The 16,434-nt window shown below is 50.3% G+C and overlaps 1 protein-coding gene across 1 annotated transcript in view; it reads left to right on the top strand.

Annotated features, from left to right (window-relative positions):
- Positions 1 to 8,339: 8,339 nt before the first annotated feature.
- Positions 8,340 to 16,434, top strand: part of LOC142766123 (uncharacterized) — a 12,218-nt gene continuing 4,123 nt past the window's right edge. The window contains exon 1 of the mRNA XM_075867972.1: positions 8,340 to 9,410. Coding sequence (XP_075724087.1) covers positions 8,340 to 9,410 — 1,071 coding nt within the window. The remainder of the gene's footprint in view (positions 9,411 to 16,434) is intronic.

Raw genomic sequence — 16,434 nt, 5'->3', positions numbered from 1 at the left:
CCAGCTTCCCTAACGCTGCACGCAACTGCAGCGGACGCGAGGACGACGCTGCATTGCGAAACCGATCCGCTCGTCTGGTGGCAAATCCGCGGAGCGTGAACGGCGAGGCACGCCTTTGCCGACGACTTCGCCGACGTTCGCATCCTCGCCTGCGTAGCCCAGCGTGACGCCACCCCCTTCCTGTTTCCCGACACCGTGCTAGCCGAATATCTGCTCGTTTTCGCTCGAGATCGTTTTGGCGACACCCGCAAAGGGTAGCACTCTAAAATTAGTCTCCTCGCAGTCGGTTGCGCGCTTCGTCCCTCGGTCTCTTTGGCTTCGTGCAGTGTGCGTATGCAGGAGCGCTCAGTTCATAAGCTTTTTTGAGAAATACGCGGTTTGGTAATTCAACTCGAGTCTATTTCGAACAGCGTGAGGTCGAAGGCTCTGTCAAGACTTCTCCGACATCTTGACAGAGCCAGAAGACCCGGCGTTCAAAAGCAGCAGAGATTTCCCCCAAAAAATATTGCGTAAGTCACTGTACGCACGTGCCAAATGAGTGAACAATACTTCGGTGATACAAATCACACGGGATCGCCGAAAACATTCGCATCATTCGAAATTCGTATCACCCAAATATAAGCTAAATTAGCCCAGAACATTAGAATGTTTTCGATTATTGTTTCCCAGGACCGCGGCAACGCCACAAGCAGCTCCAAATACTTGCCAGCGAAATTTTAGACGTGAGGGATCACACTTATATCCGTAAGTACATATATGTATGTAGCAACAGAATACCAATCAAGAAGGGTGTAAGGCAGGGGGACACAATTTCCCCAATGCTGTTTACCGCGTGCTTACAGGAGGTTTTCAGAAGCCTAGAATGGGAACAGTTAGGGATAAGAGTCAATGGAGAATACCTTAGTAACCTGCGCTTCGCCGATGACATTGCATTGCTGAGTAACTCGGGGGACGAATTGCAACTCATGATTACGGAGTTAGACAAGGAGAGCAGAAAAGTGGGTCTTAAAATTAATCTGCAGAAAACGAAAGTAATGTACAACAACCTCGGCAAAGAGCAGCGCTTCGAGATAAATAATAGTGCACTTGAAGCTGTAAAAGACTATGTCTACTTAGGGCAGGTAATAACCGCAGAGCCGAACCACGAGATTGAAGTAACTAGAAGAATAAGAATGGGGTGGAGCACATTCGGCAAGCACTCTCAAATTATGACAGGTAGATTGCCACTATCCCTCAAGAGGAAGGTATATAACAGCTGTATCTTGCCGGTACTTAGCTACGGAGCAGAAACCTGGAGACTTACAAAGAGGGTTCAGCTTAAATTGAGGACGACGCAGCGAGCAATGGAAAGAAAAATGGTAGGTGTAACCTTAAGAGACAAGAAGAGAGCAGAGTGGATTAGGGAACAAACGGGGGTTAAGGATATCATAGCTGAAATCAAGAAGAAGAAATGGACATGGGCAGGGCATGTAGCGCGTAGACAGGATAACCGCTGGTCATTAAGGGTAACTGACTGGATTCCCAGAGAAGGGAAGCGGGTTAGGGGGAGACAGAAAGTTAGGTGGGCAGATGAGATTAAGAAGTTTGCGGGTATAAATTGGAAGCAGCAAGCACAGGACCGGGTTAACTGGCGGAACATGGGAGAGGCCTTTGTCCTGCAGTGGACGTAGTCAGGCTGATGATGATGACGATGATGATGACATATATGTTGCCCGTGCGTGCAAGTGCAATATTGAGCCAAGTGTGTGGTGACCCGCGTCAGCCAATCGTTTTCCAACATTTGTACGCTTTTGCGCAATACACCAGAGTAATGCGGCAAAAGTGATTTAAGAATCGCTGGGCAGACGATGAAACAAGGTCAGAAAGCTTTAGAACCGCCGTTCTTTGTCATTATTTTCGTATCGCTCTGCTGTTGGGTATGTTTGATGGGAGATGTAGGGCCGTGCCCACACACAAAAAAAGTAACAACTTGGCAGCAGTAGTCCAGGTTCACGAAACATTTTTTCGAAAACAATTGGATCACGTAGTATTGATGACGATTGGTTATTGCATTCGACACAGGTTTTGCCGCAAAAAAAAAATAATGCTAGCGTGTGTCAGTGTTACAAAAGGAGACGTTCAATTTATGGCAGGAATCTCTACGAGCAGGTGTGAACGGCGGTAGCGAATAAAAAACAATTGAAGGGAGGCATTATGGTAGTAAATTTTATGAAAAATTGATTGTTTATTTGTGGGGTTTAACGTCCCAAAACCACCATATGATTATGAGAGACGCCGTAGTGGAGAGCTCCGGAAATTTCGACCACCTGGGGTTCTTTAACGTGCACCCAAATCTGAATACACGGGCCTATATGTACAACATTTCCGCCTCCATCGAAAATGCAGCCGCCAAAGCCGGGATTCGATCCCGCGACCTGCGTGTCAGCAGCCGAGTATACATTAGCCACTAGACCACCGTGGCGGGGCAAGTTTTTTTTTTATTATATGAAATGCGAGTTTGCTTCTGGTGAACTGCCTGTAATGGGATATTAGGAATTGCTTTCATTTTTATTACGCCTGCTGTACGATGGCATTATGCTAGGATAAAACATAGCACTTATTGTAGGGCAAGCTGGGTTCACAATTGCATTTTAAGGCACCAAACAACACATTCGTAGGACATGGGACAAAGTGCATGCCCTGTCTCGTATCCTCTTTTGTGAATGCGTTGTTTACCAACTTAAGAGGCAACAAAAGATGAACAGAGTGATTCTGCACCGCTTAAACTGCGTCAAATAATATATTTTACGTGACTAACGTGTTACGAGATTATAGGCGTAACACGTAAACATCACGTAACACGATTATGTTACTTGATGGCACGCGAGTTCAGTACCGTGACCAGTCTTTACGTGATTTTACGTGGTATAATTTATCACGTAACAGACTCGTCCGTCATAAGCTCCTTATAGCGGCACCCGTTTGTCCCTCGTATAACTATAGCCGTTGTAGTATGTAACGAGTATAACATTTTGACCTCCAAGGTGGTGCCAGTGAGAGCTTTCTTCTGTGCGTTGTTGAACAATAAAAAATAGTGCTCAATGTACATGCCAATGGCTGCTAATGGGGAATGAGAGACAGGAGCATTCGGCTTTTAGTTAACGCGCACGCTGCAATCCCCATTAGCAGCCATTGGCATGCACATTGAGCACTATCTGACAAGAAAGGGTTGCTACGTTATACTAGCTGGGTGTAACCTCCTTAGTTTTAGAAAGGTTTAGCGAGCGTTGGGCCGCAGTGCATGCCATGAATACAGTGAACTAGTATATACCATGAAATCGAGGTGGTTAAAGGTGGGAAGTTGACACAAAGCGCAAGCCGTAAGAAGGTGTGCGTGTGCCACCTCTCTTAGTCCTTCGAATGTCCGCTGGATGGCGGTGCTTCTATATGGGGAATATATGATGAAAAGATGCGAGATGGTGGTACTTGGAGTGTTGAATAGATGGACAAACGGACACACAGACAGATGCATAGATGGACGCATGAACGGACGCAGGGGTGGATGCATGGACGAACGCAGGGACGGGTGCACGAACAGACGCACGCACGGATGGGCGATGGACGCATGGACGGTCACACAGACAGACGCATGGACGGACGGAAGCAAGAACTAATGGACAAAGGAATGCTTCGCCCCACTCTCCATCATTCACTCCGTGGATATGCTGCCAATTTTCTTTTGCTTTCCATGCCGGATAATATTGCGGGTGCGAAGCCAGAGTTAAAGAGGACGAAGCGAACGCGTACAGGTTCAGGGTGACGATATTGAGTTTTCGCACTACCCGACGCAACGAAAGCTTTAAGAGCTCCGCTATTAAAGGGGCCCTGCAGTTTTTTTTTTTTTGAAAGTAGGATTCTCTAAACAAGCCTGTTGCCTCACGAATTCACAACTGCAAGTAGCTTTAGAATTCGTCCAGTATACGAGATTTCTCTCGTCCTGACGAAAGCGATGGAAGCTAAGCACGGCGAAATGACACGGGCGAAGAAAATACGTCACGCGCTCCACTTGACCTTGAGCACTTTCTCTCTCTCTCTCTCTCTGTTGTCGAAGGCGCAGCTTTTTAGCTAAATCATGCGCCCACACGTGGACAAGTCGAGGCCTCCCGTGGCGTCCCAGTAACGACCGAGTGCGCCAAGCTTTAATCAGCCAATGGCTAGTGCTTGGCGTGTGACGCCCTCATTTTTGAGTATGTGACGTCATTTGCCGGGAAAATATGAGGCGAATCCCGGTGACTTTGAGAATTTATTGGAAATTCCAGGCCACGCGCTGCGCCGTAATAATTTGGTTCACGCGTTCTCGGAAACCCCGACTATACTAATCGGCAGCGTTTTCTGACCACGCTCAAAAAGTGTTGCAGAGCCCCTTTAAGTGCGAACGTTTGCGTCCGATTGCTTTTCGACCGGCTTTTGCGACACCACACAGAGTTGTCGGTGTGCCCGAAGAACGCGTGCAGTTTGTAAGTCACTCCGCTGCACAAATTGGGAGAACCCTGGGACGTTCTCGATCCAACGAGGCCATTTGTTGCGTCGCAATCACACTGCGCCGCCGGATCGTGGCTGTGGCAGGCGTGGCGTCACGCTGAGCGTCTTACCATGGAAGTACCACGTATAATAAAACACTGCGTGCATAGAGTCTTTGCAAAAGCAAACCAAACATACCTTTCATCGTTATAATCAGGTTCACCAGAGTTAAACCTCAGAGCTTTCTTTATTTTTCACCCTTTATATTTTTCCTTTGCCTCACCCTTTTAGTGTAGTGCAGTGAAGCGGCACAGTTTTGAGCGATGCAGTGAAGTAGTCACGCAGCGCAGCAAAGTGCAGTGAGGTCTTCAGGACTCGTGTCAGGCGTTCAGTATATACGACTCGCAAAGCAGATAATTATCGCGATAGCAAATCAGAGATACTTGGGAGTATTGTTGCATCGATATACATTCGGAACATGTATGTATATATCGGTAGTGAAATACTTTACGATGTATCACTGTATCGCGATGCTATGTCCAACGCGGGTATCTTGTTAATTTGTTTCGCTTTTTTTCGGAAATGGGCTGAGGCAGGTGCCCAAGAAAAGAAGTGCTTTTTTTTGTACGTGCCAAAACAAGCAAAGCCAGTCGGTGACAATGGCGGCGATGGTTTTCCCTGAAGCATAGAATGGCTGATGTGACCAAGCGTGCATGTGACAGCAGATTAGCGGAGGCAGTGCTGCCAGCCTCTCTGCCGACAAAAGTCTCGTTTCTCCAAGGCCAGAGTACACCTATTTTTTTTTTCAGGTGGCATCACTTCTTGACACCTTTTTCCGGGCGGCATCACTTCTTGAAACAGCGATTTCTCTGTTTCAATGTGACATCGCGCACGTTTATTTCTCATAGCGGCAGCACTTCCAAAAGCAGTTCCCGTAGTACAGGCGGAAGTGACTGGAATATGGCCATCTTTGTCGCGCTTTTAGCCAAAAGCAGTTCCAGTAGTACAGGCGGAAGTAAATGGAATATGGCCATCTTTGTCGCGCTTTTAGCCAAAAGCAGTTCCAGTAGTACAGGCGGAAGTGACTGGAATATGGCCATCTTTGTCGCGCTTTTAGTCGCCCCTTGTTGTGGTTGTCTTCCGCGGCTTGGCGCCGCTTGAACGCTGGGAATGGCTTGGCAGCGTCTGCGCCTTGCTTTCTTGCGGATCGACGATCCCCGAACTGCATCGGATGCGGCGACAACACGGCAGTCGTGTTCTGAACCATTCGTCAAAGCAGTCGGTGCTCCTCGTCAAGCTTCTTGGACCAACAGCCAACTGAGGTTGACGGTTTTATGGCCTCGGGGTGAGCTCCTTGCAGTCACTGCTGCTCGGAAGAATTGATCTCTGCTTTGTCCAACCTGCTAGAAAACAAGATGCACCGGGCGCTCGGAGTCCCTTATCAAGCACCTTTTGCACGCTCCACGGTGCCTTTGTGAGCCGGCCACGGAGCTAGCATTGGCGTCGGCGCCGCTACCGAAGACAACTGCAAGGCCAGTTTTCAAGAATGTGCGATGCCTTCACTGTGCTGCGTGAAGCCGGGTTGTGTCTCGTGTTCTCCTGCCCGTGGCCCGCCAGACGAGCCGCGCCCACCACTTCCCTCTTTCCTGGGCTGGTGCTGAGGCGGTGCACGACTTCAGTGGCGTAGCCAGGGAGTGTCACACCGGGCCCGTGACCCCCCTCCACCTCGTAATTTATTTCGACACAGCAAAAAATAACACTCAGCCACATCTGGAAGACTTCAACTGTGCTGGAGACGGGACAACAGAATAGAAGAAACGGGACGTAAACATTTTGACAGCAATCTGTCTGGCTGGGTAGAAAAGTTTAGAAAATTGAAATTGCTCCAGCCACAGTTCAAATAGAGTCCGACGTTTCGAGACCGACTCGGTCCCTTCCTCAGGGGGTGACTGTCTTGGTCATGGAAGTGTCGTCGCGTCGTGTTCTCTCACCACGGCTCCGGCTTTCCCTTTCCACCACGTTTCGGAGACCGTGAACGTACACCGAAGGCATTGATCCCAGCGAGCGGTTCACGTTGGCAGGCGTATGCTGAATGTGCCAAGACTCGAGCAAGAGCCTCTTTCCCAAATTCCGTTCTGTTTCAATAACAGAAGCGCCGTCTAAGTCAATTTTATGGTCGTGCTTCTCGCAGTGCTCCACCAGAGCGCTACGTTGCACTTCCATCTTCCTGACGTCGTTCTTGTGTTGGCGCATTCTTTCCGGGAAACACTTGCTCTCGCCTATGTAGCAGGCTGGACACCCAGAACACGACACTTTGTAGACAACGCCCGGGTGTAGCTCCCTCGGAGGTCGGTCTTTCGGCCGCGGTAGCAAGCGAGCGAGCGTCGAAACAGGTTTATGGATTACCGTGACCCCGGCTTTTCCCAGGACTCTCGAGAGCTGTTCACTTATGCCGGGCACATATGGAATGGCGACGCGGTTGTTTGGCGCCTTCGTTTTTCTCGTGTGCGGTGGTGTGGCCAGGGCGGAAAGGGGGTCGGGCGGTGTGTCGCTTGCAGGTGTCTTTCCGCGGTGCGGTGGTTGTCGTCTCGACAAACGGCGTGACGCCCGGCGGATGAACGCTTCTGTGTAGCCATTCCCTCGTAGCTCGGCGACAATCCTCTTTTCTTCTTTCTTCCTCTCACCCTCCGACGTGCAGATTACTCGTGCACGTGAAAGGAGTGCCGAAACCACTGAAGCTTTGTGGGCAGTTGGATGACAGGACGTAAAATGCAAATACCTGCCGGTGTGAGTTGGCTTTCTATACACCGAAAAGGTCATGCGCTCGCCCTGTCGTTTGACTAAAACATCGAGAAACGGAAGCGCCCCGTCTCGCTCTCGTTCCACCGTGAACTGTATCGCTTGGTCGATGGAGTTTAGATGTTCGAGGAAGCTGTCTACTGCTGCCTTCTTTATTATGCAAAAACAGTCATCCACGTACCTCACAAATACTTTCGGCCTGTCAATAAAGGAGCCCAGTGCCGTCTCTTCTATATGTGTTCCATTGTGAGGTTCGCAGCCGTAACGGAGATCGCCGCTCCCATCGCGGTCCCGCTGGCTTGTCTGTAGAAGCTCCCGTTGACGCTGAAATACGTCCCCTTGAGGCAGTATTCCAGTAGGCGACACAGTTCGTCGACGCCCAGGCAGGTTCTTTCATCCAAGAGCTCGTCTTGGTTCAACGCTGCTCGTGCGCTAGATACCGCTAGTGCTACGGGCACACTGGTGAACAGGGACACGACGTCGAACGAGACGAAGCACTCATCGCTGCTCACGGTCACATCTCTCATACGCTCCAAGAAGTTCCAAGTGTTCCATACGCTCCAAGTGTTCTGGGTGTCCAGCCTGCTACATAGGCGAGAGCAAGTGTTTCCCGGAAAGAATGCGCCAACACAAGAACGACGTCAGGAAGATGGAAGTGCAACGTAGCGCTCTGGCGGAGCACTGCGAGAAGCACGACCATAAAATTGACTTAGACGGCGCTTCTGTTATTGAAACAGAACGGAATTTGGGAAAGAGGCTCTTGCTCGAGTCTTGGCACATTCAGCATACGCCTGCCAACGTGAACCGCTCGCTGGGATCAATGCCTTCGGTGTACGTTCACGGTCTCCGAAACGTGGTGGAAAGGGAAAGCCGGAGCCGTGGTGAGAGAACACGACGCGACGACACTTCCATGACCAAGACAGTCACCCCCTGAGGAAGGGACCGAGTCGGTCTCGAAACGTCGGACTCTATTTGAACTGTGGCTGGAGCAATTTCAATTTTCTAAACTTTTCTACCCAGCCAGACAGATTGCTGTCAAAATGTTTACGTTTAAGTCATTACGCAGTGACTTCGGTCAGGAAGCAGCGCTCCTCGCAAAGCGGTACGTGAACGTGGCACGCGGCGTCACGACCTACCGCAACCATCTCGACTTCACGAGGACCTGTCGGGAGAGGAACGTGATACCACGAAGCCTTCAGCTCAAGCGCCTGGTGCACACGGCGGAGGGCAACAAGATCATCGCACAAGCTGAACGGCGGCTACTAAACGCCCGAATCCATGAGTGCCACAGCGTCATCAAGAAGAAGGAATTAGACCTGTTCTTTCTACGGCGGCAACTTCAACATCGACTGCCCGACATCTTTCCGTCACTGGAGGAGTTCGCACGAAATGTGGCTGCAACAACTGCGCAGAAACAACAAGCGACCCACAATAGTAAGCTTGCGACGCTTCAAGGAGAAAAACACCACTACAGTCCTGACAACGAGAATTTCGTCGTCAATCTGTCCTCCAAACAACTCTCCCCGACAGAGCACAGCGTGCTGGCAAAGGGACACAACTTCAACACGACCACGACACGCCCGTCACTGCCGAAGATCATCGCGGCTACGGAGGAAGGCATAAGGCGACTCGACAGCGGCATTCGGGAGAACGTGCGTCTCAAGGCTATCGGCGTACTATCAAAAATAGGAAAGCGCCGTGAGCACAACCTGTCGAGAGAGGAGTGTAAGGCGATCCATGCGCTCCGAAATGATGATAAGGTTGTCATCCTCCCGGCCGACAAAGGGAACGCAATGGTCCTGCTCGACAGGGAGGCATACAACGACAAAGTGCGAGACCTGCTGGACAGTCCGGCCTACGAAAAGCTGACGAAGGACCCCACACCAAGTGTCCAAAGGGAAATGAACAAGCTCCTGGCGGATATCTTTAAAGCGCACCCGAAGGCGAGAAACACATACCTCCAGCTCATCTGCCGGAACGGCTCTGCACCAGGATTTTACGGGCTTCCCAAGACCCACAAGCCCACAGTTCCGCTCCGTCCTATCGTGGATTTTACAACATCTCCACTCCGGGCGCTGTCCAAGTATCTCCACCGGACTCTCGCGCCGCTCGTGGGGCAAACACCGACCCACATACGCGACGCCAGCCACTTCTTGGAGCGTATGAGAGATGTGACCGTGAGCAGCGATGAGTGCTTCGTCTCGTTCGACGTCGTGTCCCTGTTCACCAGTGTGCCCGTAGCACTAGCGGTATCTAGCGCACGAGCAGCGTTGAACCAAGACGAGCTCTTGGATGAAAGAACCTGCCTGGGCGTCGACGAACTGTGTCGCCTACTGGAATACTGCCTCAAGGGGACGTATTTCAGCGTCAACGGGAGCTTCTACAGACAAGCCAGCGGGACCGCGATGGGAGCGGCGATCTCCGTTACGGCTGCGAACCTCACAATGGAACACATAGAAGAGACGGCACTGGGCTCCTTTATTGACAGGCCGAAAGTATTTGTGAGGTACGTGGATGACTGTTTTTGCATAATAAAGAAGGCAGCAGTAGACAGCTTCCTCGAACATCTAAACTCCATCGACCAAGCGATACAGTTCACGGTGGAACGAGAGCGAGACGGGGCGCTTCCGTTTCTCGATGTTTTAGTCAAACGACAGGGCGAGCGCATGACCTTTTCGGTGTATAGAAAGCCAACTCACACCGGCAGGTATTTGCATTTTACGTCCTGTCATCCAACTGCCCACAAAGCTTCAGTGGTTTCGGCACTCCTTTCACGTGCACGAGTAATCTGCACGTCGGAGGGTGAGAGGAAGAAAGAAGAAAAGAGGATTGTCGCCGAGCTACGAGGGAATGGCTACACAGAAGCGTTCATCCGCCGGGCGTCACGCCGTTTGTCGAGACGACAACCACCGCACCGCGGAAAGACAACTGCAAGCGACACACCGCCCGACCCCCTTTCCGCCCTGGCCACACCACCGCACACGAGAAAAACGAAGGCGCCAAACAACCGCGTCGCCATTCCATATGTGCCCGGCATAAGTGAACAGCTCTCGAGAGTCCTGGGAAAAGCCGGGGTCACGGTAATCCATAAACCTGTTTCGACGCTCGCTCGCTTGCTACCGCGGCCGAAAGACCGACCTCCGAGGGAGCTACACCCGGGCGTTGTCTACAAAGTGTCGTGTTCTGGGTGTCCAGCCTGCTACATAGGCGAGAGCAAGTGTTTCCCGGAAAGAATGCGCCAACACAAGAACGACGTCAGGAAGATGGAAGTGCAACGTAGAGCTCTGGCGGAGCACTGCGAGAAGCACGACCATAAAATTGACTTAGACGGCGCTTCTGTTATTGAAACAGAACGGAATTTGGGAAAGAGGCTCTTGCTCGAGTCTTGGCACATTCAGCATACGCCTGCCAACGTGAACCGCTCGCTGGGATCAATGCCTTCGGTGTACGTTCACGGTCTCCGAAACGTGGTGGAAAGGGAAAGCCGGAGCCGTGGTGAGAGAACACGACGCGACGACACTTCCATGACCAAGACAGTCACCCCCTGAGGAAGGGACCGAGTCGGTCTCGAAACGTCGGACTCTATTTGAACTGTGGCTGGAGCAATTTCAATTTTCTAAAAGAAACGGGACGCAGTCTATCAACTTCCCCCCTCCATCGCCTCCATTGAGGACGTGTCATCCTTCAAGACTGCACTAACCGATCATATCTTAAGCCTCTAATAACTGAATATTGTTTGAACATGTATTCTAATTAATTGGTTGTATTATTGTGTTCTGTTATTGCTGCATTTTTGTTATATTACCCACCCCCTCTGTAACGCCTTTATGGGCCCTGAGGGTAATGTAAATAAATAAATAAACTGATTTTGTGAAGACGTTTATTGGCGGACACTCGTTGATGATCCACGACAGCGACAGTCAATGCGGGGACCGACTCTCTGCACGAGCTGCTCTTCTTCTTATGAGAAGGGCGACCCACTAGAAGGCACTGGAGAGGATGACCCACTGTTCGAAGGCTTTGCCACAACTACCCCGGGTACGAAAAGGGAGCCGCCTGGCTACCTAACAGGTGGTTACAATGAGCGGGTCATGGTAGGCCTTGAGGCGCTCCACGTTAACAATGTCGCGTCCTCGATGGCGCATGTCCGAAGATGGTTCGATTGGTTCAATCAAGTAGTTGACAGGGGAAATCCGTTTGACGACACGGTAGGGGCCTTCGTATTTGGGCAATAGTTTTGAAGATAGGCCAGTTGCAGTGGTAGGGATCGAGAGCCAGACGAGCGCTCCAGGGAGGAACGTGGGCGCAGTAGTGCTGGCGTCAGCGCGAGTGCTTTTTTGCCGCTCTTGATCATGCGCAGTAAAGGTCTTTGCAAGCTCTCGACACTCTTCAGCAAGCTTGGCTGTAGCAGAAATAGGCGCCCACTCAGACGGATCTGGCTTGTACGGAAGTATCGTGTCGATGGTGTGCGACGAGTGCCTTCCATATAATAAAAAGAAAGGTGAAAAGCCAGTGGTGCTCTGAGGGGCGGTATTATATGCGTAGGTGACGAAGGGTAGAATGGAATCCCAATTTTTGTGATCGGCGGCGACGTACTTGGAGAGCATATCGCCGAGCGTACGGTTGAAGCGTTCGGTGAGGCCATTCGTCTGCGGGTGGTAAGCAGCAGTTTTGCGGTGTACAACGTTGCACTCTTTAAGAATGGCTTCAACGACTTCAGACAGGCAGACGCGGCCTCGGTCACTGAGCAGTTCCTGGGGTGGACCGTGTCGCAAAATGAATCGTTGGAGCAGAAAGGAGGCCACATCGCTCGCTGTAGCCGCGGGGAGAGCGGCCGTTTCGGCGTATCGCGTGAGGTGGTCCACAGCGACAATGGCCCAGCGGTTACCAGCCGACGTCAGTGGAAGTGGCTCATACAAATCGATGCCAACGCGCCCAAAGGGCCTGGCAGGGCAAGGTAGAGGTTGCAGACCTACCGGTGACAGGTGCGTTGAAGCTTTTCGGCGCTGACAATCTATATGCAGGAGCGAACGAATTTCTGCACGTAGCGGTATACATGCCGCGCCAAAAGTACCGTTGGCGAATGCGGTGGTAAGTCTTCGATACCCCGGAGTGCGCACATTGCGGATCGGAATGAAAGAACTCGCATATGTCAGAGAGCATACTGCGGGGTATGACTAGTAGCCACTGGCAGCCGTCACCGTTGTAATTGCGCCTGTGGAGGAGGTCGTCGCGAACGGCGAAATGGTGGGCTTGACGACGCAACGCGCGAGTGGATGGAGTGGATGGATCAGCCAGCAAGTCTATCAGTGAGGCGATCCATTGATCCTTGCGCTGTTCAGTAGCAATGGTATGAATGCTAATGGAAGAAATGGCAAGGTGAGACGCTGAGTTGTGGGCATTGTCGTCAGGCAAGGGAGAGCGTGACAGGGCGTCGGCGTCAGCGTGTTGCCTTCCGTTGCGGTACAGCACGCGGATGTCGTAGTCTTGCAGGCGAAGTGCCCACCGGGCGAGACGGCCTGAGGGATCTTTCAATGACGACAACCAGCATAGTGCGTGATGGTCGGTGACGACATCAAATGGGCGACCATACAATTTATTCATTTTATCTGGTTTCAACTTCCCATTACTATATATGAACAACTCGCCCAGAAAGCTACGTTACTGATTTATTCAAAAGACAAATCTGCCCATCTAAAACCATACGCGTGCACAGTGACGTTCATGGCCAAAGGATATTGGTCAAATGGCCGAATTGTGTCAGCGACACATCGGCGTATCTTTCCAGAAAACAGTGCAATTTTCTTATGTAGATAGTAGTCTTGGTGGGGTAGTGCACTTTCGTCACGTGGCCATGACAGTCACTGCGCAGGCGCGTTGTTTCAGAACGGCAGATTTGTTTTTAATAAATAAGTTGATATAGTCTCCGTTCGTCCTGCTTCTTATATTCGGTTGCCCCGTCTCTAGCACAGTTGATTTCCAAATGTCTCACCAGCGAGCCACCCAACATATTATACGCTTCTCAACCACTGTCCTCGATTTGCCTCAGACAGACAAGTACTTGCCAACGCGATGCGGCGACTGGATGATCGGCCTCTTTCTGTTCAGGTGCTATTACAGCAGCGTCCACACCCCTCGACAGCCCACAAGGCAGTGAAAGCCCTGCTGTGTTTCTAGAGAAAGACGGGTTTGTGTGAATGCCTCTGACGTGCGGTGAACTTCTACACGCTGCAGTAAATCTACTGTCAGTCTCTCCTTGTTTTCTTTTCCTTCTCTTCCCTCTTTCTCATCCTTCTTGACTCCTTCCCTAATCCCCCAGTGTAGGGTAGCCAACCGGATGTCTTTCTGGTTAGCCTCCCTGCCTTCTCCCTTTTGTTGCTTCCTTTCTCCTCTACGACATCTGCCTGCCCGGCCCCGACTTCAAATAAAACGGTATCCCGTTTCCTACCCATCCCGAAAAAAAAAAGTTTCTGCCTACGCTTCTGGTGAGATTCTCCCATTAGAGACGGAGATAAGGTCGACTTCTTGATTGGATTATATCATAAACTCAACGGTTTTCCTTAACAGGGAGTCTGGAATCTGGGGAAGACCAAAAATGCGAGCGTCGAGACACTCCAAAAAAAAAGCAAAACTGCAATTCGGCCTAGTTGGAACATATCGATCTTGAAATGTTCCCGTGTGCCTGTGCAAGCATCTCAAGCAAGATCCAAAAAGACGTTAACATTAGTTATGCAAATACACGTTCCTCGTCGTCTTTTGCCTTCTTAACCGACTTCGTCTTCTCTACGGCCATATTAGACCCATGTGAGGGCGGAAGTGTTTTGAAAACAATAGGTAACCCGTGAAGAGATGTCGCCATGTTGCAAGAGTATTCGGCGAAGAAGGCGGTACTTATTCGCTTTAACACGAATTCGTGTTCGTCTGCAGCGATAGAGAGGATAGGGTGTATGCACTTGACGTCATCCGCTAGGATCGCTATAGCGTCGCCATTTTGGAGGTCCGCGCACTTGCCACACGCGCGAAAACTCGCTGCACGCGCTGTATATACGAAATCTGTATACGTAAACTTAGATGTCACCTCTGGAACAGTTTCTGTACGCCGAAACACTGACAGCAGTACGGCATGTACGAACGTAGTGGTCTGCTCTGAGTATTGCTTACGGACTTTGTAGGCGATAACCGAATACAGCAGAAGTGAAATAAGAAACACGCGCATCAATATCACTGCTAAGCGCCGAGCGTATCAGGATTTTGTGTTTGTCGGCTGCTTGCTGTTATATCCGCTGGCGCATTCGGAACTCGCAAAATGAAGTGAAATCACCTGAAAAAAAAAATTGGAGGTGGGGGGGTGGGGACTGTTTAGCATAGCAGGGTTGGATAAAATGCACTACCGTTATTCCTTGTAATGGCCCAAATGAGACAGTATGTGCCCCAATGATGTCAGTTGAGGGATCCTTCTGGCGTCACGGCGCCGGAAAGGCGAGAAGTGCAGGAGAAAAAAGCCCACCCTTCTTTTCAGCTTTTCTTTTTCTGTATTTTAGAGGGTGTTTAAGGGCCCTTTAAATTTTATGCTTTGGTCGGCGCCGTGTCTCGTTATGTTAAAGGCCAGGTACGTGGACTGAATTGAATGTTTAAACCGTTAATTCAAGGGCAGTTACACCTATACCTTCTCTGTAAAATACTTTGTGCGAGTCCTAACTGACCCATACAAAGTTTTTTTTAATATATATTTTGAGTATTAAGTGATAAACAGCTAGTGAAGAAAAGTTTATACGTGGTGAAAAGCCGAAGGATCGCACAAAAATGTCACGTGATGGACCCGCGCGCCTCGCGTCTCTTTGCGCTGAACTACACGTTCGCTTAGCTCCTTCGGAGTTCGCATCACTAAAACTATATGCATAAAGTGGCATTCTGTGATATAAAGTACACGGTAATATATAGCCACACCGCATGGCTTTCACCTTCGGCTCTTCTTGGGCGGGTGCTGAAGAAAACCGGTAAGTTGATGTTTGCTGCTGCTGAATTCAAAATTTTCAACCTCCATTCACGCGATGACCGGTCTCGTTAAAGATTTTCCGAAGTGTCAATGAAGGGTCCCTGTAAAGTTTTTTTTTTTTCACGTTCTGTGTTTGATAAGACCACTACTGAATCAAATCATAGGCTTCTTAATTCCATCGAAACCCCCCCTTCTCCTCCGCTACGCCTTTCACCATCAACTACCTCTACTCTTCCTTCGAGCTCTTGGGGATAAGCTCCACCGTCACGGGGCCCTGCGTCATGCGTTCCACAGCCAATCAGGTCAGTAGCCAAGGTGACGTCATGTGGCCAGAGCATGTCACTCTGTGAATGGGTGGTTGAAAAACGCGCTTGGCCGAGTAGCAGCGATCAGTGGCGATTCGCAGTTTTAAAGCGTTGCAATAAAGTGCACAGTTTACGCAGACAGCTCAAATTGGTTTGTAAATGACCCTTGCATGGAGCTTGGTCTATATACCGGCCCAATGTGTTTCTACAAAATCGTCAAAACTGTTTCAGGGTCCGTTTAAGTGAAACTGTTTACCCGTACACGGAAATAATGATCTCGTCTGATACACCATGGATGTTCCGATGACTTGTGCGCTGCATGCGAACAATTCAACTTACAGAACGAAAGGGACATAACAATATACCCTGTGATCAAATAGAGAGAGAGAGAGAGAGAGGGGGGGGAAGAAATGGCAGTAAGGTTATACTACACTGCGCCTGGTTTTTTATCCTTCTCGGGGGAGGGAACAAAAGAATCGGCGAAGCTTGCATTGAAACCGCAAAACCTTGAATCCTTGAAACAGCAAAACTGGATTATTCTTGACTAATCTGGTTGCTTAAAGCAGGGTTTTATGCAGAACTTTTTTTCCAGGGGTTGGGGTGGGGGGGGGGGGCACTTCTTTGATCCAAAGTGGGGGCCGAATGTATGCATGACGGCAAAAACAATCGGGGGGGGGGGGGAGGGGGGCACGGCTTGTAGTGCCATTGCCTGGCTGCACCCCTGCCTTCTAGGTTTTAGTGGACCAGTAGGAGTGGGATTTACCCAATTTCTGTGGCACATGTCCCTACATTTTCTTTTTCAAAGTAGGGTCGGACACATTCCGACTAGCTCAA

The sequence above is a fragment of the Rhipicephalus microplus genome, chromosome 6 (assembly GCF_043290135.1).
Source record: "Rhipicephalus microplus isolate Deutch F79 chromosome 6, USDA_Rmic, whole genome shotgun sequence".
NCBI classification, from domain to species: domain Eukaryota; kingdom Metazoa; phylum Arthropoda; class Arachnida; order Ixodida; family Ixodidae; genus Rhipicephalus; species Rhipicephalus microplus.
Note: the sequence above shows the minus strand (reverse complement) of the source record. Positions and strands in the feature narration are given on the sequence as shown.